Source organism: Trichomonas vaginalis, chromosome VI, assembly GCF_026262505.1.
Source record: "Trichomonas vaginalis G3 chromosome VI, whole genome shotgun sequence".
NCBI lineage: Eukaryota > Parabasalia > Trichomonadida > Trichomonadidae > Trichomonas > Trichomonas vaginalis.
This window is the reverse complement of record NC_067208.1, coordinates 9,794,386-9,820,996: the sequence shown is the minus strand read 5'-3', so window position 1 is coordinate 9,820,996 and position 26,611 is coordinate 9,794,386. Positions and strand designations below refer to the sequence as shown.

Below are 26,611 nucleotides of genomic sequence, written 5' to 3'. Positions count from 1 at the left end.
AAGACTTGGTATTTGGTTAATATAATGTATATGAGTCTTTTTAGAATATTCGTTTTCAGCTCTTGTCACTTCACTTGACATTTTATTGTCAACATATGTTTTGTCTGCTAGTTCAGGATGAGTATGTTCTTTTGTTGCATAAGCATTGTTAGCTCTTTCTTCTTCTTTTGCTATTGCATCGTCTACATATTCTTTGTCAGCTTTGTTGTCAACATCTGCTTTCAAAAGAAGTTCATTTATAGGTTTCTCGTTTAAAGTTCCTTTTGTTGGATTTATACAGACAGTATTGTTCTTATTGTCTTGAAATAGAAACTCATCTGTCATAGGGTTATTGTCAGTTTTAAGTTTCCTTCTTTCAATGACTCAGATATTTTAGCATAGTTTGAAAAGTTTGTTGTGTTCTTATTTAGAGCTTGCATAATGAGTTGTCGGTTGTGTTGTATTTCTCTCATAGACGCTGTTTCATTTGACATTTTTATTATAGATAAAATATACTTCCAATAGAAAAAAATTCTAGAGTTGCTACAACTAAACCATTAGATGAACTTTTTACTAATGTCGGTCAAAAGTTTGAGACAGATACCGTAAAGCATGAAGGCTATCGTTTTGACTACCCATTAAGATGGTTAAGAGACCCATCTGTCACAAAAGCTATTGGCTTTCGAAGAATAAAGTTTGTGTCTGTAGAAGATAAAAGTTTTCTATTTATTGTAAGGTTTCATATAGATTATACATCTGAAGGGAAACGAAAAATGTGGGAAGAAATTGAGCTAATACAAGTTGACCTCTCATCTTCTCTACAGGCTGCATTAAAAAATATAGAAGATAAAATAAATTCATGTTATGCAAAATATGCTGATGAATATGCGAATACCGATAGCACACTTTATGTGAGAATTGTATATGACAAACAAAATTCACAAGTGTCATTTCAAATCTACGAAGACAATCCAAATAAAGACGAACAAATATATACAGAATTCACTGCAATGTCATGGTATTATTTGCAAAGAATGTTAAATCAGAAAGTTGAACCTCCTTTAGCAAATATCTACAGTCGATATGCAAGAGATGAACCATATTTATTTAAAGATGTTTTCGACCCAGATGCTATTATTGTTCATGCTTCATTTTCTGGCGCCCAAAACTCTTTCTTATGCTTGGCAAATGACTTTTACGAAAAACCTACAAAGTTATACGAACCACCAAGTGGAAGTATTTCAGACTTTCAAGTATGGTTTACTACAGATGGAAGAAAAAGAATAATTCCATTATACCATGCGTTTTACTTAGAACTTAGTTTCATATACAACTACTATCGAACGATAAAAATATAATTTTTTAATACGGTTGAGGTGTTGGATTTGGTTGCCAACTAGACTGTGGTGCAGGTTCAGGCTGTTGTATAACAGGAGCTTGTTCTTCTGGTTCAGGGTCTTTAGGTATAATACCAACAAACTGACCTACCCTTTTACCAATATTTTTGACTCCGTTCCATACTCCGCTTCCGACAGATTTTATTCCATTCCATATACCTCTTCCAACATTTCGAAAGAAGTTTCCAATACTACTGAAGAAACCCATTTTACTATATGTAAAAATCTAATGTCCGCCTAGTCTCTTACGTTTCCTGTTGAGTTCCATAGCATTCTTTAACTGGAGCTCATACATTCTGTTTCTCCTCTGGTAGAAAACATATTCTGGGTCAACTCCTGTGTTCGCGTCATCTGCATAAAGTTGTTTATATCCCACTTCAGGGTTTGTATAAAACTCTTTCCATCTCATATTTGCATACCATGGTGGCAAACCTAACGCAGCGTCATTTGACATGGCAGTTTGCATTTGTACATCTGTTGGCACTTGACCATAGTTTGCCATTGCAGTTTGTATTCTAACTTCATTTGGAATATTCTCTGGGTTTGGTTGTCCAGGTTGCTGTGCATTCGCTAAGTTCTGTGCGTCCATTTAATATTAGATAAAAATATCTCTTACGAGTACATATGCTGAACATTTGCAGGCATTGGTTCATCTTCATATTCTCTGTACTTTTCTGCCACGTCAAATAAATAAATGACACAATGGAAAAAACCTAAAACAAGTAGTCCTATTTCAAACCACATTTACTTACTAATAAAATTTCTTTATTGTGACACTTTCTCCAGTTTATAGGACCTCTCTCATATTCTATCTTGTCATATTTAAACACATAGTCATGTATGTCCTCTAACCATCTCATAACGGTTTCCAAACCACTTTTATCGGATGTAAAGTAAAAGCATGGATGGTTATGTATAACGTCTAAAGTTTCTAAAGAGTCTCTCAAAGTCCAGTCTACTTGGTATTGAAAATCCCATGTGTTATAGAACGGCGGGTCCACTATAAAGAAAACATTTTCCTTGTCTTTATATTTTTCATACAACTCTGTCCAATGACATCTCACAAACTCTATACCCTCAATATATTTTTCTATGTCCTCTTTGAAAACATTTGTATAGTTAAGATATAAAACTTTTGACATAAGTGTTTCAATGTCATGAGCTCTTATAGCACCACTATATAATAGTCTAGCAGATATACTATCCCAGTCTATATATTCTGCTTTTTTCAAAACCTCTCTCACAATATTTTTCTTATCTAATGGTATACGTTCCATCTTACCTATAGGTATCTTTTCTTTTAACTCTTTCAATATATTGTTTGTGTCTGGAATATGTTTGAGACGGTCCATATAGTTGTCGAAGTCATTGCATATAATCTTTGAGTCTGGGAATATTGTATGACATAAATGGGATATATAGAAACTTCCACCGAACAAATCTACAAATGTTAGACCATTCGATAGTTTCTTAAGTTCTCTCAATATAATATCTTTACATCTACTCTTATTTCCAAAGAACGGTAACGGCGGTTTTGTAAAATTCATTTATATATAATAATAAAAATGTTTTTACCCGAAAAGTGACAGAAAAGTGACAAAACATGAAAACATATATAATTTGCGAAAAGTGACAGAAAAGTGTCACCGGCTGGTCGGCTGGGGTTCGGTCCTCCTCTTGGGTCTTGGGCAAAATTTCTTATGGGCTAGAGGGCTGGGGTTCGGTCCTCCTCTTGGGTCTTGGGCAAAATTTCTTATGGGCTAGAGGGCGCAACGCGCCTGGAAGCCCTCCGAATATAAACTTCATTTATACTAAACATCTTCAGGGCTAGAGGGCACGAAGTGCCTGGAAGCCCTTCGAATAAAAACTTCATTTATACTAAACATCTTCAGGGCCAGAGGGCACGAAGTGCCTGGAAGCCCCACTACCTTTTTTTTAATCTCAATGCCAATTAATACATAAAACAGATTTTAGCAATCAATTGCAAGATTTAGAAAGATTTTATTTATAATCTCAGCCAAATTAACAAATATTTTATTGATTTCGTAAAAAATAGCAATAAAACATAAAAATATGACATTCTATTTTTCCAAAAAAATTCAAAAATCATTTTTTAACATGAAATTTATATTTTTTAATTTTTTTTTTAAATTTTGAATTTTTTTTTGGAATTTTCAACCATGTCAAAAGTCGGGATCTACAAATGTATTCTCTTTGACATAGGATAGAAACATCCTTTCTTATAATTTCATTGTAAAATAAAATTTTCTTAAATTTATTGAATCCAAACTCAACTTTGCAACATTTTATTATCATAAAAACTAAGAAACATCAGGTAAACTTCAATTTGGAGAGCTTAAAATCATATCTAAATTGAAAAATAAGGGGAAAAAATTGTAAAAAAATCTCATTAGATGGGGCAAAAAGTGACTTTTTTAATGTGTTTTTTTAAAAAATCGTGCCAGCTGGCCAAAAAAGGTGTGCCAGCAGGCGTGCCAGTTTGTACAACCCTACATCCGTAGTTTAGCTCGAAATGAAGTTAAGTTTTTAGTATTTTTTTACAAAATTTGATTTTTCTCAAAAATTTGGAATTTTAGGAAACAAAGCTCTTCGTGGTAGTATGTATTATAGGTATATGTATCTATTTCTCGTTGAGCAATGTCACTGCCTCTTGAGGAAAAAAAGATATGTTACATTTACTATTTTTCATATAAATTCCAGCAATTTTAGGAGTGCTTGCAACAAACATAAGTATCTCAAATACTTGAAATATTGAGACATGGACTTGGGTACATATATATAACTATATATTCTATAGCACCACGAAGAGTTTTCTCCATTCCAAGCTTTCAATATGGAGTTATAATGAGATCTTAATTATACTTCTAAAAACAATAAAATATTTCAAAATTTTAAGTGATAATTAATTGCAATTCTCTTTTATTTAATAGACCTCATATCATTCTATAAATATATCATATTATCATTTCTTAATATCAAATATTTAATTCAGGGGGAGGCAGTTTATGTGCCCTAAAATTGAATGGGTCGGAGTACACCCTTAAAAGAAATGTAAACTTCAGAAAGTTACTTCCCTTGTCAATATTTTTAATGAGTCGTATCATGGCTATTTAAAAATTTGGCCTCACCCCTGTTATTGTTTTTGATTGTCAAGCAGCCAAGTTTATGACAAATTAGAAGCTTCAAGAAGAGCGACGTGATCGATTACTTATTGCTCATCAATTTTAAATAGAACGACGATTACCATCAGCATTTGAATATTATCAAAAATCAATTGAAGAAAGAACTTATAAAAGAATGCATCGCGTATATCGTATCACCATATGAATCAGATTCACAATTATCATATCTTGCAAGAACAAGATACTTTGATTGTGTTTTAACATATCTAACACCATTAGTATTATACAAACATTATGATTCCTTACAAATTACTTGAAATAGATACCAATATTTCATAACTTTTCATAAATTAACACACAACAACTTTAGATCTCTTTGTATATTCTTTTGATGTAACTATTCACCATCAATTACAAATCTTTCTCTGAAACTATCTCTTAAACTCATTTTAGAATACGAAAATTCAACAAATATTATTATTTCTGCTATATCATACCAAAAAATACAGAATTTCCATACAAATTCTAATACATGTTTAACATTGCATTCAAAACATTCTTTTTTTCTCTTTCATATGATCCAATAACAGAACCATTAATTTTTTTCATTCAGAATCTCCGTAAGAACACAACTTTTTTATAATCATACATTTCTGCAGATATACTTAAACATCTTGTTCAAGGTTAAATCAAGGAAACAAGTATCCATCGTAGGAAAGATTATTAGCCATGAAGATAGCACAATCAGCATTGATTACTTGGTGAATGATTGTACAGGCAGTATCAAAGTTAAGAATTTCATTTCAGATGATAATCCAGAGCCAATTCCAGATGGAACATACGTTTTTGTTGTTGGACGAATTACACCTGCTATTGAAGATGGAATATCTTCATTCACAATCAAACCCATAACAGAATTCGATCAAATTCCTTATCATATGCTTTACTCATTGTTCGTACACTTACAGACAACAAGAGGAACACCCCCAGACTCCTCTTTCGCTCAAGCACCAAAGCATGTTGAAACATCCGCTCCAGCACCTCCTCCAATGCGATCAAGCGAAGACAGAGATGAAAAGATTAAGAACGATGTCATTGAATTCCTCAAAGAGAACAATTCAGATCGCGGAACTCCAGAAGAACAAATTATTCAACATTTCTCACACATATACTCGGCAGAAGAAGTTAAGAAAGCAGTTGAAACAGCAAACTTTAACGGTGAAATCTACTCTACAAGCGAAGATAATTGTTATAATCCTTGCTAAATTTTGAATAATTTTCTCTTGAAATCATTGTTACTGATACAATATTTAATGTTTGCTCTAATAAACTATCATTTTTCTGTAATAATTTTTTGAAATTAAAATATTTCAATCTCTTCTTATTTTCTAATGAATTTTTAATTAAGTAATATCTTTATATGGATTTCATAGCTCATTAATTGCATATTTTCTTCTAATTTTAAGTTTTTAGCTAATAATTTATTCAATATATTTTTAATAATCATGCTAGAACATATTGTAATAATTCACATGCGTTTTTATTCATAATACAGAATGCCCTCTCGCATAATAGCAAACTTATAGGAGTCGATACAGATCCAATGCTTAACGAAGGGTTTGCAAAGTTCTTAATCAGCGCAAGCTTTCATGTGTTACTCCAATCTATGCTGTTCCACTTGTTATCGACAACGGCCACCTCTTCCTAACATCAGGTCTTCGTATCATCGTCCGCATCATCATTGATCACAAGTACGGCTGCTTTTCTGCTCGAACAACAATCCACTGATGGTCATCCGTCCGATTTGGTGGAGAGAAGAACATCTTCCCATACCAATGGAATGCTGAAATGTTATTCAACTCTTCATTGTTTTACGAACTTCCATTTCTTTCTATCTACGACCGCGCTTAACTCTCTGGGTCCACGATTCCATATTATCATAAGGATATTGGTGATTCGCTCACCTATGAAGTCACACAGGAGGCTAAGCGACACATCAGTATTCTCAACTTGTTCTGCCCAATTCCTCTTGAAGGAGTTCCGACCATCTTGTAAATTCTTTAGTTCGTCGGTGTCTCTGACTTAAAGTACTAAGAATAAATTTAATAAATAATAAATATTTCTACATAACAAGTCATTTAGCCATTATTTCTACTTGAAACCAGCAACAAAAAATCGAGATATAGGAAGAACAATATGCATTTTATTTATTTACTAAAACAATACAAAGAGAAGTAATGATATGATATGAATAATGATAAACAATTTCATATTTTGTGATAATATTCTTCTTTATCATTAAAACTAAAATAGGAAACTCTGCTTCACACAGATATGATGAAAAGTGTGAAAGATTATGAATAGAATATATATTTTTAACACTATTTGTTGTAACTGATCCTATTTTACCTATTATTCTGTCACAGAAAGAATCTTTAACTGTAATTGAACCAGAACCCCATTGATAAAATTCTACTCCTGGTCCTGTGTTTCCAAGAAATGAACAGTTTTCAATAAGAACAGTTGATCCATCTGCCCAGAATGTTTCCCAATTAGATTCTTTGTGTTTATTGTTCAAAACATTACAAAAATTAAAATTATAGTTACCAACATCTAATTCTAAAATTCTATAATTTAATGTTGTGTTACAAAATGATGAATATGTTACATTACTTAGACTTGTTGGAGTATTTAGATATATTCCTGAGAAACAAGAAGCTTCACAGAAACTTGTGTTGATTGATTTAACTTCAATATTTCCATAATAAAGATGATTTGTAGAAGATTTTTCTAAATTTCCGCATAAATAAAAAGAACTTTCATAAAGATAATTTTTATTATTTGAATTATAAACTAATTGAACATATGAATGATGTCCCCAATCAGAGTTTGTTTTTGATTTGTAGCCACATGTTCGGTATTGGACAATGGAACTATTACAGTTAAAGTAGAGAGATCCACCATCCGTATCACTGCTGCAGTTAGTAAATGAACAATCGGAATTAAGGAATTTATTGTTTGTATTCGTAAAATAAATGGCACTATTGGTCGTAATAGCGATAAATATGCTTTCAAATATGAAACACTCATTATTTGTCGATTTAGCTGTAACGTTTGTGCCACAAATAGGTTCTGAATTAGGTTGTGTATTGTAAAAGAGTTCCCAAACATCACCAGAAGATTGAGAAAGATTAAATACTTTCTCTTCCTAAAATGAATTGTAAACTTCAGAAAACTACTTCCCTCGTCAAAATTTTTAAGAAAAATTTTTTATCTCTTCCAGAAAGGAATAAAAACGGGGAAAAAGATATTACCATAATTAATGAGTCGAATCCTTGCTGTCCAAAAGCGTGGCCTTACACCTTATGTTGCTTTTGATTGTCAATCACTTCCTTCCAAGTTAATTACAAATCAGAAGCATCAAGAAGAGTGACACGAAGCTTTACTTATTACTCAACAATTATAAAAAGAACTGCGATTACCATAAGCATTTGAATAATATCAAAAAACAGTTTCAATCATATCAGCAACAGTATATACATGAAAGAAAGAACTTATAAATGAATACATCGAGTACATAGTATCACCATATGAATCAGATTCACAATTATCATATCTTGCAAGAACAAGATACTTTGATTGTGTTTTAACATATCTAACACCATTAGTATTATACAAACTTTATGATTTCTTACAAGTTACTTGAAATAGATACCAATATTTCATAACTTTTCATAAATTAACACACAACAACTTTAGATCTCTTTGTATATTCTTTTGATGTAACTATTCACCATCAATTACAAATCTTTCTCTGAAACTATCTCTTAAACTCATTTTATAATACGAAAATTCAACAAATATTATTATTTCTGCTATATCATACCAAAAAATACAGAATTTCCATACAAATTCTAATACATGTTTAACATTACATTCAAAACATTCTTTTATCCTCTTTCATATGATCCAATAACAGAACCATTAATTTTTTTCATTCAGAATCTCCGTAAGAACACAACTTTTTTATAATCATACATTTCTGCAGATATACTTAAACATCTTATTCAAGGTTAAATTGACACCATTACTCTTTGGACCATTTGAATTTACCAAATTCATCACCATCTGTGTTTCCTTACTTCAAAACAAACTATTCTCCAAAGATTGAAAGTTTCAAAGTCTTATAACCATCACAATCTAAGTATTTCAAGTTCACAAGACTCAATGACAAACATTTCCAGATATCATTCAATTCTCCATCATATTTCCAATCTATCAAACTAATAGTTGATTGAAAAAAGACGAAATTAATTTTGATATTTGTTCAAATTACGAAATTAACAATTTATTTTTTTCTCATAACACATGATATATCCAATGATATATATCAAATTCATCTCTTTAATTCATTCATAAGAAATCAAAATTTATTTCTATCTCAGAAACAGAGATTTTATTTATTATTTATTTTCTTATTAATTGATATTTTTTCTTTCATAATTTACATAATTTAATGCAGATTGTAGAATCCATTTTAACTTCATGAATAATGATACGCACAGTATTCCAAACTTATCTTAGTCGATACAGTTTCAAAATTTAATGAAGCCATCTTTGAGTGCAAAGTTTATGACTTGAAGTTTGTTTGTGAATATTCTTCACCAGTACAAGCTTTCATGTATTGCATAGAAAGTTGTTGAAGAATTCCCAAGTGAGTGTGTTGTTACAATTGCCTGTCAATCATCATCATCAAACAAGACAACATTTGTGAAGCGTCTTTCCATTGCTCTTCGTGTTGTCTGTTACTATTCTATTGTTATTGAAATGAACTATTATTTTGTCGATCGCAAGAAGACACCAAAGGGCCCAGATGGCAAGAACGACTTCTAGTGCATTTGTGCCATCAATGTTTATGTTCTTGCTTATAATGTCCACACGTTACTTAAATGGGAAACAATTCTTCGCCGCAAGTACGATTTCAAGCAAGACAAGGGCATCAACATCGAAACAGAGAAACAGACACTTCCAGGCAACACATTCCTCATCCTTGAAGGCATTCACAGTTTGAATCCATAATTACTTGGTCCAACCGGTCGCGACATAGTCACTCCAATCTACGTTGCTCCACTTACACCACTTGTTGTCGACAATGACCACCACATCCTAACATCATATATTCGTCTCATCCGCCACATCATCATAGATCACAGGTACCTCGTCTATTCTGCTCGTAAAACAAACCACTGATGGACATCGGTCCGAGTTGGCGAAGAGAAGAACATTTTCCCATACCAAGGTGATGCAGAAATGTTCTTCAACTCTTCATTGCTTAAGGAACTTCCAGTTCTTTCTATCTACTGCCTCAATTTGCTCTCTGATGCCACAATTCCATATCATCGCTATCCACTCACCTCTGAAGTCACCCAGGAGGCTAAGCAACTCCTCAGAATGTTCTCCGGAAAACCTCTTGAAGGAGTTCCGCACATCTTGTGAATTTTCGAGTTCGTCTGTGTCTCTGACATAAAGTACTAAGAATAAGTTTAATAAACACCTAAACTCATAATAGTTTAATCAAAATAAATGCAAGCTATCAGTTTCGGATAAGAAAGAAAAATGCATCAACTCTGAAGAAGAAACGCGATACAACTAATATTGACGAGTTAAATTGCTGTATTCACAAACTTCATTGTATAACAAAAAAGAATAACCGTGAATATTTTTTTAACATTCAATTTTGATTCAAATTATAAGTTTTTAACGGAATAATTCACAAGTGAATATTGAAATTTGATTGATTGTCAAAAAATTTATTTATATTAAAACAATACAAAGAGAAATAATGAAATGATATGAATAATGATAAACAATTTCATATTTTGTGATAATATTCTTCTTTATCATTAAAACTAAAATAGGAAACTCTGCTTCACACAGATATGATGAAAAGTGTGAAAGATTATGAATAGAATATATATTTTGAACATTATTTGTTGTAACTGATCCATATGTTTTATCTATTATTCTGTCACAGAAAGAATCTTTAACTGTAATTGAACCAGAATAATCTTGATAAAATTCTTTTCCTGGTCCTTTGTTTCCAAGAAATGAACAGTTTTCAATAAGAACAGTTGATCCAAATGCATAGAATGTTCCATAATCAGATTTTTTGTGTTCATTATTCAAAACATTACAAAAATTAAAATTATAGTTACCATAAATTAAATTTAAAATTAAATTATTTGATGTTGTGTTACAAAATGATGAATATGTTACGTTACTTAGACTTGTTGGTTGATTTAGAAATATTCCTGAGTCATAGTCTGCTTCACAGAAACTTGTGTTGATTGATTTAACTTCAATATTTCCATAATAAAGATAATTTGTTCTCATTTTTTCTAAATTTCCGCATAAATAAAAAGAACTTTCATAAAGATAATTTTTATTATTTGATTTAGAAACTAAGGAAACATATGAATGATGTCCTCTATCAGAGTTTGTTTTTGATTTGTAGCCACATGAGCGGTATTGGACAATGGAACTATTACATTTAAAGTAGATAGATCCACCATTTGTATTACTGCTGCAGTTAGTAAATGAACAATCTGAGTTAAGAAATTTATTGCTTGTATTCGTAAAATAAATGGCACTATTGGTCGTAATTTCAATGAAGATACTTTTAAAAATGAAACACTCGTTTTCTGTTGATGTTGCTTGAACATTCTTCCCAGTGATTGGTTTTGGTGATGTTGATGTTCCATAAAAAAGTTCCCAAACATCACCAGCAGATTGTGAAAGATCAAAAACTTTCTCTTCTTAAGGGTGTACTCCGGTCAAAAAATGGGGACAGTTTGTCTCGCTAGGGCACCTTATAAAGCTGTATCAGCGCCCAAAATTTAGGATACTATTATATTAAGTAATTGGACCATGCTAGTCGGATTTAAGGCAAAGTTTTTAATTGATCATTTATTGATGCAATCATTTTCTAAAAGCAAGCTTACCAACCTTCAAAATATATTTACTGCAGGATAAAAATTATTATACCATAGATTACACAAATTTCAACAGAAATCAATATTATTTTTTCAAATCCCTCATGATTATTTAATAAATAATAGAATGTATTCATTTATGTACTAGTTGTAGTTAATTCTCATATAACAAAATCTTTCTCTACGTATTATGATACGCTCATTTTATTACATTTAGAATTATATTGAAATTCTGTATTTATTTGCTTCTTCAATATGCTAGCAACTATCAGAAGTATTGACAAGTAGCTTCGTTTCAACCATAGAGTTCGAAGTTTAATTTTCCAAATTCTATCGTAGAAATTACACGTTGGACTTTTTGTGTGCATTCAGTAGTAATTTTAATGCGTTTTCGAGTTATTAGGTATTTAGTGTGCAACTCTGCAAAAAAAGAAAATTCAATATTTTTATCAACTTGAATTTGGTTCAAAATAGTTGTATCAGCAAAACAATCTAATACATGTTATATTTTTTATTAGACTTTTGAAGAATTTGTTGTTTTCGATGAAGTACATGGTTTTAAGAAATAGAGCCATGCGTTTTAGAATGTAGCTTCTTTGTCATTGCAGAAACAATATATTATTAGCGCGCTATGTTATGTTGTATATTTATCTTGTTTTTGTTGTTTTTTCTTCACATTAGATTAAAAAAGTGAATTTGTAAAGTTTTCTTTTTGATAGAACTCATTGAATTCGACCGGAGTCAGTGTCAGATTCATAGAACTCTTGCTATATGAACATTGCAACAATTCTTTAACGGTAGATTATATATATACCAAATAAGGAATCTACTCTGAGAGAATCACTTTCCAAATTTTTTCCGTTTAGCTTATGGATGTCGGATTCCACAAAAAATAAGGTTCTCAAGACACTTGGTGTCTTGACCTTTTTTTTTGTACGTTAGAAATGTACGTTTAATCAATTTGCTCGGCGTTTGCCGAGCTCACATGCTGACATTCACAATCCTAACCATTTTTGGTATAGGATCTACAAATCTTCATTTTATAATGAAGTTCTCTTTTGGATTCTTAATTTGATCCTATCCAAAATGAGAACTTCATTATAAACGCTCTTTAAAGAACTCTCTGATCCATATTTTGTCAGAGATTGCATATCAATTACACTAGAGCAAAGTTCTTCCTGAAGATTAATCTTTTATAAGCTGATCCTCAGAAAGAACTTTGCTCTTTTCGACTTATATACAGAATCCAACGATAAATTGGGGGAACGGTATTAGCTACCCTAAAGTACTATGAATTTCTCTTCATAGTACCTTTTGAGAAGCTAAATACCGCTCAAATACATTGTTTTAGAGGTGATTACAAGAACCCAACATTAATGCAAAGTTCTTTGGGTCTATCTCAATCAATAAGGTAACTCAAAGGAGTTTGCATTAATTAAGGAATATCTTATTCATAAAAAGCATAAATACATTAATTATGAACAGATTTCTTTCGAAGACCCCAATTAAATGAGAGTCTTCGAAAGAAATCTGTTCATAATATAGTAAATACTTGAAAACAACTCTTTGGTGAGTAAAGAATGATACGTCAAACCCTAATTAGGATAACTCTGCAAGAGTTTCACTATTTAGTGAAACATCTTGTTGAGTTTTTTCTTAATTTATGATTGCTGACGTTCCGATGACCAGAGAGTACTTTTACAACGCTTTTAGAGCAGTATTAATACGAAGCCTTTCATTGAATGAGAGACTTCGGATTAATACTGTTCTATTCAAGTAGTCTCACTAAGCACTGACTTCCTGTAGACTAAAGAACTGGATTACATCTACTAATCAATTGATTCGGATGGAAATCAGAAAGCGTATTCGAGAAGATACAATCCAGAAGTGCAAGACTTAAGAATTCTAAGTTAGAATATCATAAGTACTGCAGTCCTGGATTGTAGAATTCATATGATGGCCAAGTGGAGAGATCATAATGATGCAGGATAATGTATGCGGCAAATGATGTTATATGCTTATAGAAGTAGGCAAATGCAGTACAATGATATATACTTTATATAAACATATAATATCATTTGACGTATAGCATAATATCAAGATAGCAACGCAAAATAAATTTTTAGAGGGTAAAAATATATGAAAATGGGTAAAATTCAATAGTGTCTGACATATCGTTGTTTTTGATGGTGTCTTATGTAACCGTCAGACACATTCAAATTTTGAATGGTGTCTTGTGGTTTGACAGACACCTTTGAAAAAATAAAATCTCTTTTATTTTAATTATATAGAACCTTTACATATTATACTAGATTTTACCCGTTTTAATTGTTGAGTTTTGATATAATTTTTCTTTGAAAAATGCGCAAAATAAATTTGAAAATAAAAATTTTGAAGTCAAGACACTATGATGACACCTAGCAATTTCTCAGAGACACCTATCGTTGGGAAAATTACAACCCTAAGGGTTGTACAAACTGGCACAATTTTGCGGGCCGCGTGCCAGCTCCTGGCAGGCGGCCAAAATCAAAAAAGTGGCCAAAAATCGGGCCTCGTGGCGTGGAAAGGATGTCGCCCTTCGGGCTCCACCCTTTCCACGCCACTCGGCCTATGACCACAATTATATAATATGCTCATTATTATTTTTTCTTCTTTTTTTTCTTTTTCTCTTTTCTTTCTTCTTTTTCCCTTTTCCCTTCCTTTTTTTTCTAGTTTTGGAAAGGAAAAAGTAAAAAATTTAATAATTAATTTTATTACTATGAAAATATACTTTTTAGCTTATATTGTAAGCTGTGAGAGTTTTAAGTGATGGAAGATATAAATCAAATTTGAAATTCAACAAATCTTGTTATGATTAAGTTGAATATTGTACTCTAATTAAGAGTTTTCAGTTATGAACTCAGGTATTATATAATAAAAGTATAACTCAAGATAATAAAGAGGTTTTTAAAATGTAGATCTGAAAATCAAACTACCATGTTTGATATGATTAAGTTGAATAATGTTATTTTATTAAATGGTTCAAATCTGTGAAATCGGCAATTACAAATTAAAGGCGTAGTTCAAAAAATTAAAGAGATTTTAAAAATTTAATATCAGAATTAAACTAAAAAAAGGATTTAGTTATTTCAGTAATTATCAGAAAAGGTTAAAAAGATAGGGTAAGTAATGAGACTTGAGTGAGATGTGAGAAATCATATGTAAATAATTAGATATCTGATGAGTAAGGTAGTAATGAGAGTTAAGATCTGGTTAGTAAGGTAGTAATGAGAGTTAAGATCTGGTTAGTAAGGTAGTAATGAGAGTTAAGATCTGATTAGTAAGGTAGTAATGAGAGTTAAGATCTGGTTAGTAAGGTAGTAATGAGAGTTAAGATCTGATGAGTAAGGTAGTAATGAGAGTTAAGATCTGGTTAGTAAGGTAGTAATGAGAGTTAAGATCTGGTTAGTAAGGTAGTAATGAGAGTTAAGATCTGGTTAGTAAGGTAGTAATGAGAGTTAAGATCTGGTTAGTAAGGTAGTAATGAGAGTTAAGATCTGATGAGTAAGGTAGTAATGAGAGTTAAGATCTGGTTAGTAAGGTAGTAATGAGAGTTAAGATCTGGTTAGTAAGGTAGTAATGAGAGTTAAGATCTGGTTAGTAAGGTAGTAATGAGAGTTAAGATCTGGTTAGTAAGGTAGTAATGAGAGTTAAGATCTGGTTAGTAAGGTAGTAATGAGAGTTAAGATCTGGTTAGTAAGGTAGTAATGAGAGTTAAGATCTGGTTAGTAAGGTAGTAATGAGAGTTAAGATCTGATGAGTAAGGTAGTAATGAGAGTTAAGATCTGGTTAGTAAGGTAGTAATGAGAGTTAAGATCTGGTTAGTAAGGTAGTAATGAGAGTTAAGATCTGGTTAGTAAGGTAGTAATGAGAGTTAAGATCTGATGAGTAAGGTAGTAATGGGAGTTAAGATCTGGTTAGTAAGGTAGTAATGAGAGATCTGCGGGCAGTAATGATACATCTATGAGTACATAACTAAAACCTGAGTTCTATGAGCGAAATCTGAGAGCTAAAAGCCGAGAGATCTAAGGTAAGTAATGAGAGAAGAGAATTTGAAATTTTACAAAATACGTTTACTCATACAAAATAATTCGCATTCTTTTATAACGAATCTCAATGCCAATTAATACATAAAACAGATTTTAGCAATCAATTGCAAGATTTAGAAAGATTTTATTTATAATCTCAGCCAAATTAACAAATATTTTATTGATTTCGTAAAAAATAGCAATGAAACATAAAAATATGACATTCTATTTTTCCAAAAAAAATTCAAAAATCATTTTTTAACATGAAATTTATATTTTTTAATTTTTTTTTTAAATTTTGAATTTTTTTTTGGAATTTTCAACCATGTCAAAAGTCGGGATCTACAAATGTATTCTCTTTGACATAGGATAGAAACATCCTTTCTTATAATTTCATTGTAAAATAAAATTTTCTTAAATTTATTGAATCCAAACTCAACTTTGCAACATTTTATTATCATAAAAACTAAGAAACATCAGGTAAACTTCAATTTGGAGAGCTTAAAATCATATCTAAATTGAAAAATAAGGGGAAAAAATTGTAAAAAAATCTCATTAGATGGGGCAAAAAGTGACTTTTTTAATGTGTTTTTTAAAAAAATCGTGCCAGCTGGCCAAAAAGGGTGTGCCAGCAGGCGTGCCAGTTTGTACAACCCTATTGAAATTCAAAAAGTAAAAAAAAATGTAAACGAATCAAATTTTAAATGGACCAAATGTTGATTTTTCATTCGTTTTCTCATTATCGAAAAAATTTTGGAAATCTAAGAAGTCAATAACAAGTTATATAATACAACAAAACCCACATCGGATATGTTTTCATCAAATAGTCTCCTAGATTTGTTATGAAATTAAAATATCATGATATTTTAAGGGCTTTTGATTTCAATATTAGAATTATTCAGTTATATCGTGCTAATATCAATTGCTTTATACAATTAATCGTTTACAAGCTGCAAAAATCGAACAATAATTTGACTTTGTAAAAAAAGTGCGTCATTTTTATTCGTTATACTTACAAAATGTAAACATTACGAGAAACATTTACATTTGTAAATGTAACAAGTAAAGTTGTATCGCATAATTTGACTTTGTAAAAAAAGTGCGTCATTTTTATTCGTTATACTTACAAAATGTAAACATTACGAGAAACATTTACATTTGTAAATGTAACAAGTAAAGTTGTATCGCATAATTTGACTTTGTAAAAAAAGTGCGTCATTTTTATTCGTTATACTTACAAAATGTAAACATTACGAGAAACATTTACATTTGTAAATGTAACAAGTAAAGTTGTATCGCATAATTTGACTTTGTAAAAAAAGTGCGTCATTTTTATTCGTTATACTTACAAAATGTAAACATTACAAGAAACATTTACATTTGTAAATGTAACAAGTAAATACATCAGATTTAAATTGTAAATGTAGTTTATCTCTCTCATCTCCTTTTTAAAAGGTATTACATACATACGAACGCATGGGTCACTCAATAATTAGCGTGATAATAATTGAGGATAGACTGTAATCGTAATTTTATTTTTGGACTTATATTTCGACATTTTGAAGTCGCTTGAAAGTCTTGCAAATGATTAAATTTGGAAAATTTGACCTAAGTCTACATTATTTTGATGACTTAAACAATTCTATAAATCTGTTTTCCTAAAAATTTAAAAAGATATAATTTCAATTTCCCTAAATTTATGTAATTCATATATCACCAAAATATTTGGACTGCATTTCGTTTGTCTGCACCTAATTAAAGTCTAAATACCAATTAATTTTGGAGTTGCATTGCTTTTAATGTAAAAATGCACGTTTAGAAAAAGACGATAACGATTAAATTACAAAATCGATAACCTCTCGCATATGCATGTATCATCTTTCAACTTCAAACTCAAATGTAACATATTCGATGTTTCTTGAAAACTATGCCTTTGTTTCTACTGAATGGGGTCTTTTGCTTACAGAAGCAAATGATTTGACAGTAAATCAATGTGTCTTTTTGCGAAATACTGCATCATTTACTTTTGCAACTTATAAAGGTGGAACAATGACAGTAATTCATTGTTCTGGTGATACATTGACAAATTCTGGATCAGTTGATGCTGCATTGATGAGTACAGAGTCATTTGAAATTAAATATCAGGTTAATTCACAAGGCAAATGTGGTTTTGGATTTACATACAATTCCTCAACAAAAAAGATTGAAGAAACAGAAGAATATGAGCCTAGAAAGAAGTCAAACTTATCATTTGTTTGTTATCTTGCATCAATTTATTAAAACATTTGAGAAACTGAAAATCGTTTTAGTGTGTACTTACTACTTTCTGACTATGCATTTGAAAAGTGACGATATTTCTGCAATATATCTTTATTTTAATTACAAAAATAGTATAACAGCCATATGAAAAGATACACTTTTTCCGGTTTATAAGTGTATGGTCCCACAGCCATATCATGTACCATGTTGGGATTTATGATAAAAATTTTCTGTCCAAAGATATTAACTTTTTTTTCATAGAAAATTGGGATATAAAGATTTAATGTCAAAAAAATTGAGATAATGTCAGAAAATGGTAAGTTGCCTAAAAATGCAACAATATTATAAAATAAACTTTACTTATTTTTAAAAAACAAACAAAAATAATAATAATTTACTTAACATTGATATTGAGCTTAAGAGCACTTAATGAAGTTTCTAAGATTCGTTGTGGTTCGCGTTGTGAAGTTTGAACAGGTTGTTCTGCAAACTTATCTTCACCATCTTGAAGTTTTGCTGCTGCTTCTTGTTCTGCAACTAATTGTTCCCAATGTTTCAAGTTATTTTGCATTGATTCCAAGTTAACTGTCAACTCTGGGAATATTCTTGCGATAACTTTATAAAGAGGTAAGCAAAGGAAAGTGTAAAAGTTAACCTGTCCTTTAGCTTTGTTCGTTGATTGTTCACGATTCATCAATGGACCAGAATATGGTAATCCGAGAGATTTTTCACTATCACCTTGCCTCCAGAACTCTTCAGACAAAACTTCACACCATTGATCAGCGTATTTAAATGGCCTTGAAACATTAGAAATATCCGCAACTTTCATGATTAATTCCATAGCCATTAATCTATCACTTTCATTCTTCAAATTCAAAGCACCTTGTTCTAAAGTTTCTTCAGCTTGTTTGATCAGTTTGAAATGGTTTGCCATATCAGTTGCAAGTATCAAATGAATTATCCATTTCCAAATAATCTGTAATTCATTATGTGTCAATGCATACAAAATATTTGATTCTTCATTCTTCAATATTTGTATAGCAACTGTACAATGATATGTTTCCATTACTGATCTGTCTTTGAACAAGATTCCTAATGGTGTTTGTGCATTAATATTATAGTTATTGTTATAACCTTCATGACCGGCATCATGACAAATTGCTGCAACACAAACAGCCAACAATTCTAAATGTGTCAAAATGGAATCAGCGTTTGTTATCTTGCATTGATATGATACATATTGCAAGACATCAATTGCATGTATCCAATTATGATAAGGAGGCTCGTTGTAAGATTCTCTCAATCTATAAAGAAAAGTGAAAAATAGTTCATTGGAAATCTTAAATCTTTCCAATAATCCGAACGAACTAAACACATGGAAACAAACTTTGAATAATCCAATACCATTCCAATCGACAGCGAAGAAATCTAAAGAAGTCAATTGGCTTTGTTTGTTGGTAGGAATTTGTAATTTGAAAGGAATTGTATATGTATTTCTTTCATATTCTCCAATCCATTTTGCCATTTCTATTTGTGCTGTACCTCTTTCCGTGATATCCTTTAAATGTTTGCTTTCAAGACATGTACCGCAAAAAGTGGCAAAACTTTGCAACAACAAAATATCTTTTTCTGAGAAATTGGAATTCTTTTTGTTGATGACTTCTATGACACCAATAACTCCTTCATCATTTGTCATTATTGGAGCTGCACAAACAGATTGTGTCTTATAACCTGTATGAAAATCAATCATCTTGTTAAATCTCGGATCGTGATAAGCGTCATTTACTAAAATTGGATTTCCTGTGTTTGCAACTGTTGCTGCAATACCATGAGACATTGGAATTGTTTGTGGAAGTTCTCCACCATCAACAATCAATGTACTTAATACGCCAACAACTTTATCATGTATGAATAATGATGCTCGGTCGCCATTTAATGTTTCTAATGCAGAATGAACAATTTCTGACAAAACCGTTTTCACATGTGAATTCTTTTGCATTGAATTCGAAGATTTAATGAATTCTTCGACTTCTTTGTTCGCTTGTGTTGATATTCCAAACATTTTCTCGTTTTCCATCAACAAGCCTATTAAGTTTGAAATGATCTTCACGAAATTCACGTCAATATTTGAAAACGGTTTTTGATCTCTTCGATTCAAAAGTTGTAAAACAGCGATAACTTCTTTTCTGTTATTTATCAATGGAACAGAAAGTAATGAGTGAGCTTTGTATCCTGTTTGTATTTCAGGTGTCATGTCATACTCAGTTGAAGACATAACATCAGGGATATTATAAATCTTGGAATTATTAAATGTCAAACCAACAATTCCTTTTCCTTGGTCTAATGATATCTTTGTATGACCGTCATCACATACGTATTTTTTATTTTGCTCATCGAAGAAAAATAAATACGATTTATCGGCACTTGTCAAATTTTCGAGGTTTTTAATGGCCCTCGAAACAATTTCATTGAGAGAGACGCCTTGGATCAAAGAATCAGCTGCATTTTCAAGGGATGTGATGCACTGATGCTCAAGAGATGATCTGTTCTTGCCAACGCCGGCTTGTGTGAATCTATCAGCGTTATCTAAAGAAATTGTGATGCTCATACTGACTTCTCGCAATAAAGACTCGTCTTCCTGTGTAAATACAGGAAGTCCTTTATGGCCACGAAGAATTATAGCCCATTTTACCATTTTCTTGATATCTACTAACGGAACTACCAAAATTGCTTCTGAAATGTCGCCATCAATAGCCGGAGTGTAAGATGAAAGCATTTTATTGACACTGCAGTTAATTGGGCACTCTCTTTGAAAGGCTTCCCATACAATTCCGGCACAATTCTCATCAATCTTAGTACAACGAGAATCGTAGCGATATAACTCTTTATTATGCATGTCGTACTTCCAAATCTCGGCTGCGCGTGCATTAAAGAAGCTTGGAACCCTTTGTTGAAAAACTAATAAAAATTGTTCTAATTCCATAACACTTGATAAGTCTGAAATGAATTTTTGTGGAAATGCTGGCTTAAATAGCCATTGACTGTAAATTTTGAACCTTTTTGTAAAGAATAAAATAAAATCTTCATCTTCGTCTGAAAAGAATGGCTTTCCTGGTTGTTTTGTAACTTCTACAACTGCACAGATGTTGTTTTCTGAATCCCAAAGTGGAAATAGAAGAACTTGAGTATTGCCGGGGCAAATCAAAGAATCTTCACTTTCTACGTAAGCGTTGTGCTGAGAAGCTTGTTCTGATTTTACTATTTCGCGAGTAAAGAAAGTAAATCCAACAAGTCCGGAAGAATGATTAACGGTTCTTGTTAATCTTTTAGAATATAGCATATGAAGGGAAGGAATATCTTGCCACAATGTAACTGTTGTTGCGTCAAGGGTTACTCCGATCGTTTCTTCAATAACTTGTGCGATAGGACCTTCTAATGAATTCAAAAGGAAAGAATCTAAAATTTGTTCGTACTTTTGGTGTCTCTCCATAGTTTGGACTTGTTTGTATGATGGTGTTGATTTGTATGAAAATGTATCCGCTTGATTCATCATTGATAACGAACTTTGAGGCTTCTCAAGAGGCGGTAAAGATAACTGCGATGGAGTGCCTTTCTCAGGACTGATCTTGTATCTTACTATTTCCGAATTCTGTTTAGTTAACGTCGAAGATTGAATTGTATAATGAGGGGGAACATTCTTCATTGACTGGTATGGATGCTGTGGATTTAAAAGACTATCTCTAGCTCCTCCTTGGGCCCGCAGTTTATGACGACTGTGGCTAGTGTTGAGGCGAGAAGACATCGAGATATCAAATTTGAACGTTTTTTTATTTTTTATTTTTCTTTTCTAAAAAATGTTTTCCTATGTGTAACCACTATATTTACATTTGAATTTATTCAATGAAATTGAGTGGGAATCTATCGTCTAATTTATATTGAGCATCAACATTATTTATTGATTTTCGTATGTAAATAGATTTGCAAAAAATAATTTTCAAAATGAATGTCAATTTCTTGTGGAAACTGGAATATTTATCTTCAAAGAATCATAATTAATGGATGCTATTTTGAAAATATACCTAAATTTGTGAATAAATATAAAATCTTTGCTGTATATCCTTAGATAAACTCATGATTTCAATATTTTTATTCAAATTCGATAAAGAAGTCATGAATATTGCATAGATTAAACAACATATTGTTCTTATCATTTTATTGATTGGAATATTGTCTCTTTCCTGAGATTGAATCAAAATTCTGAAATATTTTTCTCACTAACTCTAAATTTCTTTAAAATATCAGCCCAGTTGTGTTTAAAAATGTTATCATATGAATATATAAATATTCAATTTTAAAATATCAAACAAATAAAAATAATAATGCAAAATATAATCAACAGTGAACAAAAGTAATAAGAAAAAATATAACCAATCAAAGGAAATCTAAGTAAAATGTGTGTTAAAGAAATTATTGCAATTCCTTAAGTAGATCTCTCATTGATGGAGTTTTTCTCTTGCGTGCTTTAATTTTTTCTCTCAAAGCTCTTCTTTCTTGTTCATGTCGAGCCAGAAGTTTTTGATATTCTTCTTTTTGCTTCTTATCAAGAATTTCTAGCTCGCTGGAGACCGGCTGATCCTTTGGAGGCTCGTAATTTTCCGAAATGAGGGCGTATTCGTAGAGTTGGTTCACGCAAGGTCTTTGTTCGAAAGATAATAAGCAAGTTGTTGCGAAATCAGCGATGGATGGATCCGAAATCTGTCCAAGAGCTGTTGGCAGCTCACCTTTTAGTATGTTATCATGGGGATTTGTCTTATCCGAATAAGGAATGACTCCTGTTGAAATTTCGATTACGGCAAGGCCAAGACTCCATACATCTGACTTTGGAGTAGATATTTTCTGCTGAGCCTCAAGAGCAGCTGTTGGTTGTATCCAATCAAATAAAATACTTTCGAAGGAAGGAGTATCAAGCTTCACTGCTCCGACGCTAGCATCAATGTATATTGTATCGCACGAAATGTTGTTGTGTATTATTGGTGGATTTAAGGCGTGTAAAGCTGTCAGACCACTCATTATCTGTGCACACCATTGTGCGCATGCCTTTGCGGGAATTTGGGACACCTCTTTAATATACGTTCTAAGAGTTTTGTTTGAAAACAATTCTTTAATGAAAATTAAAGTATTTCGGTCAGAATCAACCCAAGCTCTGAAAATTTGTAATAGATGGGCGTTTTTGATTCCTGAATATGCAATAAGAGAATTTTGCATACGAGTGAGTTTCTCTGGGGCTATTCCTTCGAGAGAAATTTCATACCACTCTGCTTCAATGCTTTCTTCTTGGTCAAGGCACTTATATACCTTTGTGCGGCTTTGTGTTTGCTTGAGCTCGCACCGCAAGTAACGTTTACCTGCGTCTAGAACTTGTTGTTCCATTTATTGAAGGGAAAAAAATTAATCGGTCAATTGAAAAAAAAAGATTCAATTTAGATATTATTATGAACTCATTTCATGTGATATGAAAAATTACTTGTTTTCGTTTTGAAAAACGTTAAAATTTTGATCTGAGAAATTTTTGAATTTTTGCGTTTTTTACTTGTAGTAGATTGGAATTAGGTCAGGTGAGTGGGGCTTCCAGGCGCGTTGCGCCCTCTAGCCCCTAAGAAATTTTGCCCAAGACCCAAGAGGAGGACCGAACCCCAGCCGACCAGCCGGTGACAAAACCAAAACCGTTGTTATTTACATCATATTAATAGTGTCACTTTTTAAAATGTCACTTTTTATGTCGCTTTTCACAAATTATATATGTTTTCATGTTTTGTCACTTTTCTGCCACTTTTCGGATAAAAACATCTTTATTATTATATATAAATGAATTTTACAAAACCGCCGTTACCGTTCTTTGGAAATAAGAGTAGATGTAAAGATATTATATTGAGAGAACTTAAGAAACTACCGAATGGTCTAACATTTGTAGATTTGTTCGGTGGAAGTTTCTATATATCTCATTTGTGCCATACAATATTCCCAGACTCAAAGATTATATGCAATGACTTCGACAACTATATGGACCGTCTCAAACATATTCCAGACACAAACAACATATTGAAAGAGTTAAAAGAAAAGATACCTATAGGTAAGATGGAACGTATACCATTAGATAACAAAAATATTGTGAGAGAGGTTTTGAAAAAAGCAGAATATATAGACTGGGATAGTATATCTGCTAGATTATTATATAGTGGTGCTATAAGAGTTCATGACATTAAAACACTTATGTCAAAAGTTTTATATCTTAACTATACAAATGTTTTCAAAGAGGACATAGAAAAATATTTGAGGGTATAGAGTTTGTGAGATGTCATTGGACAGAGTTGTATGAAAAATATAAAGACAAGGAAAATGTTTTCTTTATAGTGGACCCGCCGTTCTATAACACATGGGATTTTCAATACCAAGTAGACTGGACTTTGAGAGACTCTTTAGAAACTTTAGACGTTATACATAACCATCCATGCTTTTACTTTACATCCGATAAAAGTGGTTTGGAAACCGTTATGAGATGGTTAGAAGACATAAACGACTATGAGTTTAGATATGACAAGATAGAGTATGAGAGAGGTCCCATAAACTGGAGAAAGTGTCACAATAAAGAAATTTTATTAGTAAGTAAATGTGGTTTGAAATAGGACTACTTGTTTTAGGTTTTTTCCATTGTGTCATTTATTTATTTGACGTGGCAGAAAGATATAGAGAATATGAAGATGAACCAATGCCTGCAAATGTTCTGCATATGTACTCGTAAGAGATATTTTTATCTAATATTAAATGGACGCACAGAACTTAGCGAATGCACAGCAACCTGGACAACCAAACCCAGAGAATATTCCAAATGAAGTTAGAATACAAACTGCAATGGCAAACTATGGTCAAGTGCCAACAGATGTACAAATGCAAACTGCCATGTCAAATGACGCTGCGTTAGGTTTGCCACCATGGTATGCAAATATGAGATGGAAAGAGTTTTATACAAACCCTGAAGTCGGATATAAACAACTTTATGCAGATGACGCGAACACAGGAGTTGACCCAGAATATGTTTTCTACCAGAAGAGAAACAGAATGTATGAGCTCCAGTTAAAGAATGCTATGGAACTCAACAGGAAACGCAAAAGACTAGGTGGACATTAGATTTTTACATATAGTAAAATGGGTTTCTTCAGTAGTATTGGAAACTTCTTCAAAAGAGTTGGAAGAGGTATATGGAATGGAATAAAATCTGTCGGAAGAGGAGTATGGAACGGTGTCAAAAATATTGGTAAAAGAGTAGTTAGTATACCTAAGTCGTGTACAGAGGCACCGCGCGCCTCCATACACCACTTAGCTGTTTTGACACTTTACAAAACCGTTAACGTATATTTTACAACACAAACACCAACTTAACCTTAAATATTTATAAAGCCGCCAACCACTTCACCTCACTAATGTTTTCACAAACGACTTCACTACTGTAAAAATAAACGTTCTCACTTACAAAAGTATTGCAACTCTTCCCATTGCTGTGCTTCACACAATAGTTCATATTCTTCAGTATCGCTGCTGTCGCTCCAATCGTCAGAGTCAAAGTCACTGTCAAAATAAATGTTAGTAAGTTTTGACAAAGCTAATGAAACACGCTTACCGTTTGTATCTATTGCTTGTATAAACTTTCCATTCTTCATTCCTTCATAAACGCTCAAACTAACTTTACCCTTTCTCCCTCGTATCTGATAGAATGTATTTTCACGAGGAACGAAGAACAAATTCTTGAACTCATGACCGTTGTAGTTTGTTATCTCAATAGTTTTCGTCATTTACATAAAAATAAAATAAAAAATAATTTTAAAAAAATAAACTTAAAAATAATGATATTACTACCTTCACGCGTATGAAAACATAGCACAAAAATAAATTTAGGTGAAGTGGTGAAATCTCACCTCTTTTTTCACCCGGTTTTTCACCCTGTTGAATTCATTGCTTTATAACTCTCTTCCTTTCTCCAACTCTTCTAACTTCTTCTTAAGTTCAGCAATGTTGTCCTCATGAAGTTTAATCTTTCTCAAAATTCCTTCTTTATCTAATGGTTGCTTTATCTTTCTAAACTGAACTCTACCATCCTTCATAGTATGAATGTAAAAACCTTCTGGAATAGTTCCTGATTTAATGTATTCTACCAAAACTTTTGTTTCATTGCTTCAGTGACTTTATTTGTCATTTCAATCAAATAAAAATTTTAATATTAAATAAAAATAACATTATTTTTCAGTAAGGAAACGCAGGAGTTTTACGATTTATTTGAGGAGTAGGTTCTGGTTTAAATGTTGGAGTCGGTTTAGGAGTTGACTTTTGAACAGGAGTTTGTACTTCCATAGGTTCAGGAGTCATTGAAGGTTTTGCTTGTGAAGGCGTTGGTTTTGACGTTGGTTTTGGCGAAGGTGTTGGAGTTTGTTTAACTTCAGCTACTTCAGTATTATTTACAACATTTGCTTTATTTCTTTTCAACATCATAACTGCTCCTGCTGTAGCTAGCAAACCTAGTGGGAGACCATATTTTATATAAGGACTTGACCAAATGCTATTTTTGACAGGAGCTGGTGGAACACCTAACCTTGGTGAGACTGCTCTTTGCCATTGTGCAGCTCGTAAGAAATATTCAATAGGTGCTCCATAATCGTTTGGTAAAGTTTGTTTCATAGATGGTGAAGGTTCACGAGAGCTTGATGAAGAACTCATTTATAAGC

The 26,611-nt window shown here is 31.9% G+C and overlaps 10 protein-coding genes across 10 annotated transcripts, besides 3 other annotated features; 4 read left to right on the top strand and 6 right to left on the bottom strand.

The window, feature by feature from the left end:
- Positions 1-39: part of a mobile genetic element that runs on past the window's edge.
- Positions 40-1,013: 974 nt separating this feature from the next.
- On the top strand, positions 1,014-1,337 carry TVAGG3_0836720 (uncharacterized protein; the record flags this gene model as incomplete). Its single annotated transcript, XM_051248725.1, has 1 exon — positions 1,014-1,337. One exon carries the CDS (start codon positions 1,014-1,016, stop codon positions 1,335-1,337), a length of 324 nt encoding a protein of 107 aa, XP_051084200.1.
- A 4-nt stretch (positions 1,338-1,341) lies between these two features.
- Positions 1,342-1,584, bottom strand: TVAGG3_0836710 (serine threonine-protein phosphatase family; the record flags this gene model as incomplete). Its single annotated transcript, XM_051248724.1, has 1 exon — positions 1,342-1,584. One exon carries the CDS (start codon positions 1,582-1,584, stop codon positions 1,342-1,344), a length of 243 nt encoding a protein of 80 aa, XP_051084199.1.
- An 18-nt stretch (positions 1,585-1,602) lies between these two features.
- On the bottom strand, positions 1,603-1,965 carry TVAGG3_0836700 (uncharacterized protein; the record flags this gene model as incomplete). Its single annotated transcript, XM_051248723.1, has 1 exon — positions 1,603-1,965. One exon carries the CDS (start codon positions 1,963-1,965, stop codon positions 1,603-1,605), a length of 363 nt encoding a protein of 120 aa, XP_051084198.1.
- A 2,533-nt stretch (positions 1,966-4,498) lies between these two features.
- Positions 4,499-5,850, top strand: TVAGG3_0836690 (uncharacterized protein; the record flags this gene model as incomplete). Its single annotated transcript, XM_051248722.1, has 1 exon — positions 5,458-5,784. The coding sequence occupies one exon, from the start codon at positions 5,458-5,460 to the stop codon at positions 5,782-5,784; it is 327 nt and encodes a 108-aa protein (XP_051084197.1).
- An 11,406-nt stretch (positions 5,851-17,256) lies between these two features.
- Positions 17,257-17,434: a mobile genetic element.
- On the top strand, positions 17,435-18,170 carry TVAGG3_0836670 (uncharacterized protein; the record flags this gene model as incomplete). The annotated part of the gene is made up of 1 exon (XM_001302576.2): positions 17,448-17,858. One exon carries the CDS (start codon positions 17,448-17,450, stop codon positions 17,856-17,858), a length of 411 nt encoding a protein of 136 aa, XP_001302577.1.
- A 61-nt stretch (positions 18,171-18,231) lies between these two features.
- Positions 18,232-21,709, bottom strand: TVAGG3_0836660 (cyclic nucleotide phosphodiesterase family; the record flags this gene model as incomplete). Its single annotated transcript, XM_001302577.1, has 1 exon — positions 18,232-21,639. The coding sequence occupies one exon, from the start codon at positions 21,637-21,639 to the stop codon at positions 18,232-18,234; it is 3,408 nt and encodes a 1,135-aa protein (XP_001302578.1).
- A 374-nt stretch (positions 21,710-22,083) lies between these two features.
- Positions 22,084-23,566, bottom strand: TVAGG3_0836650 (protein serine/threonine kinase protein; the record flags this gene model as incomplete). Its single annotated transcript, XM_001302578.1, has 1 exon — positions 22,305-23,267. One exon carries the CDS (start codon positions 23,265-23,267, stop codon positions 22,305-22,307), a length of 963 nt encoding a protein of 320 aa, XP_001302579.1.
- A 1,093-nt stretch (positions 23,567-24,659) lies between these two features.
- Positions 24,660-25,022, top strand: TVAGG3_0836640 (uncharacterized protein; the record flags this gene model as incomplete). The annotated part of the gene is made up of 1 exon (XM_001302579.1): positions 24,660-25,022. One exon carries the CDS (start codon positions 24,660-24,662, stop codon positions 25,020-25,022), a length of 363 nt encoding a protein of 120 aa, XP_001302580.1.
- A 137-nt stretch (positions 25,023-25,159) lies between these two features.
- Positions 25,160-26,611: part of a mobile genetic element that runs on past the window's edge.
- TVAGG3_0836630 (uncharacterized protein) lies at positions 25,358-25,684 on the bottom strand (the record flags this gene model as incomplete). Its single annotated transcript, XM_001302581.1, has 1 exon — positions 25,358-25,684. One exon carries the CDS (start codon positions 25,682-25,684, stop codon positions 25,358-25,360), a length of 327 nt encoding a protein of 108 aa, XP_001302582.1.
- TVAGG3_0836620 (uncharacterized protein) lies at positions 26,133-26,603 on the bottom strand (the record flags this gene model as incomplete). The annotated part of the gene is made up of 1 exon (XM_001302582.1): positions 26,133-26,603. The coding sequence occupies one exon, from the start codon at positions 26,601-26,603 to the stop codon at positions 26,133-26,135; it is 471 nt and encodes a 156-aa protein (XP_001302583.1).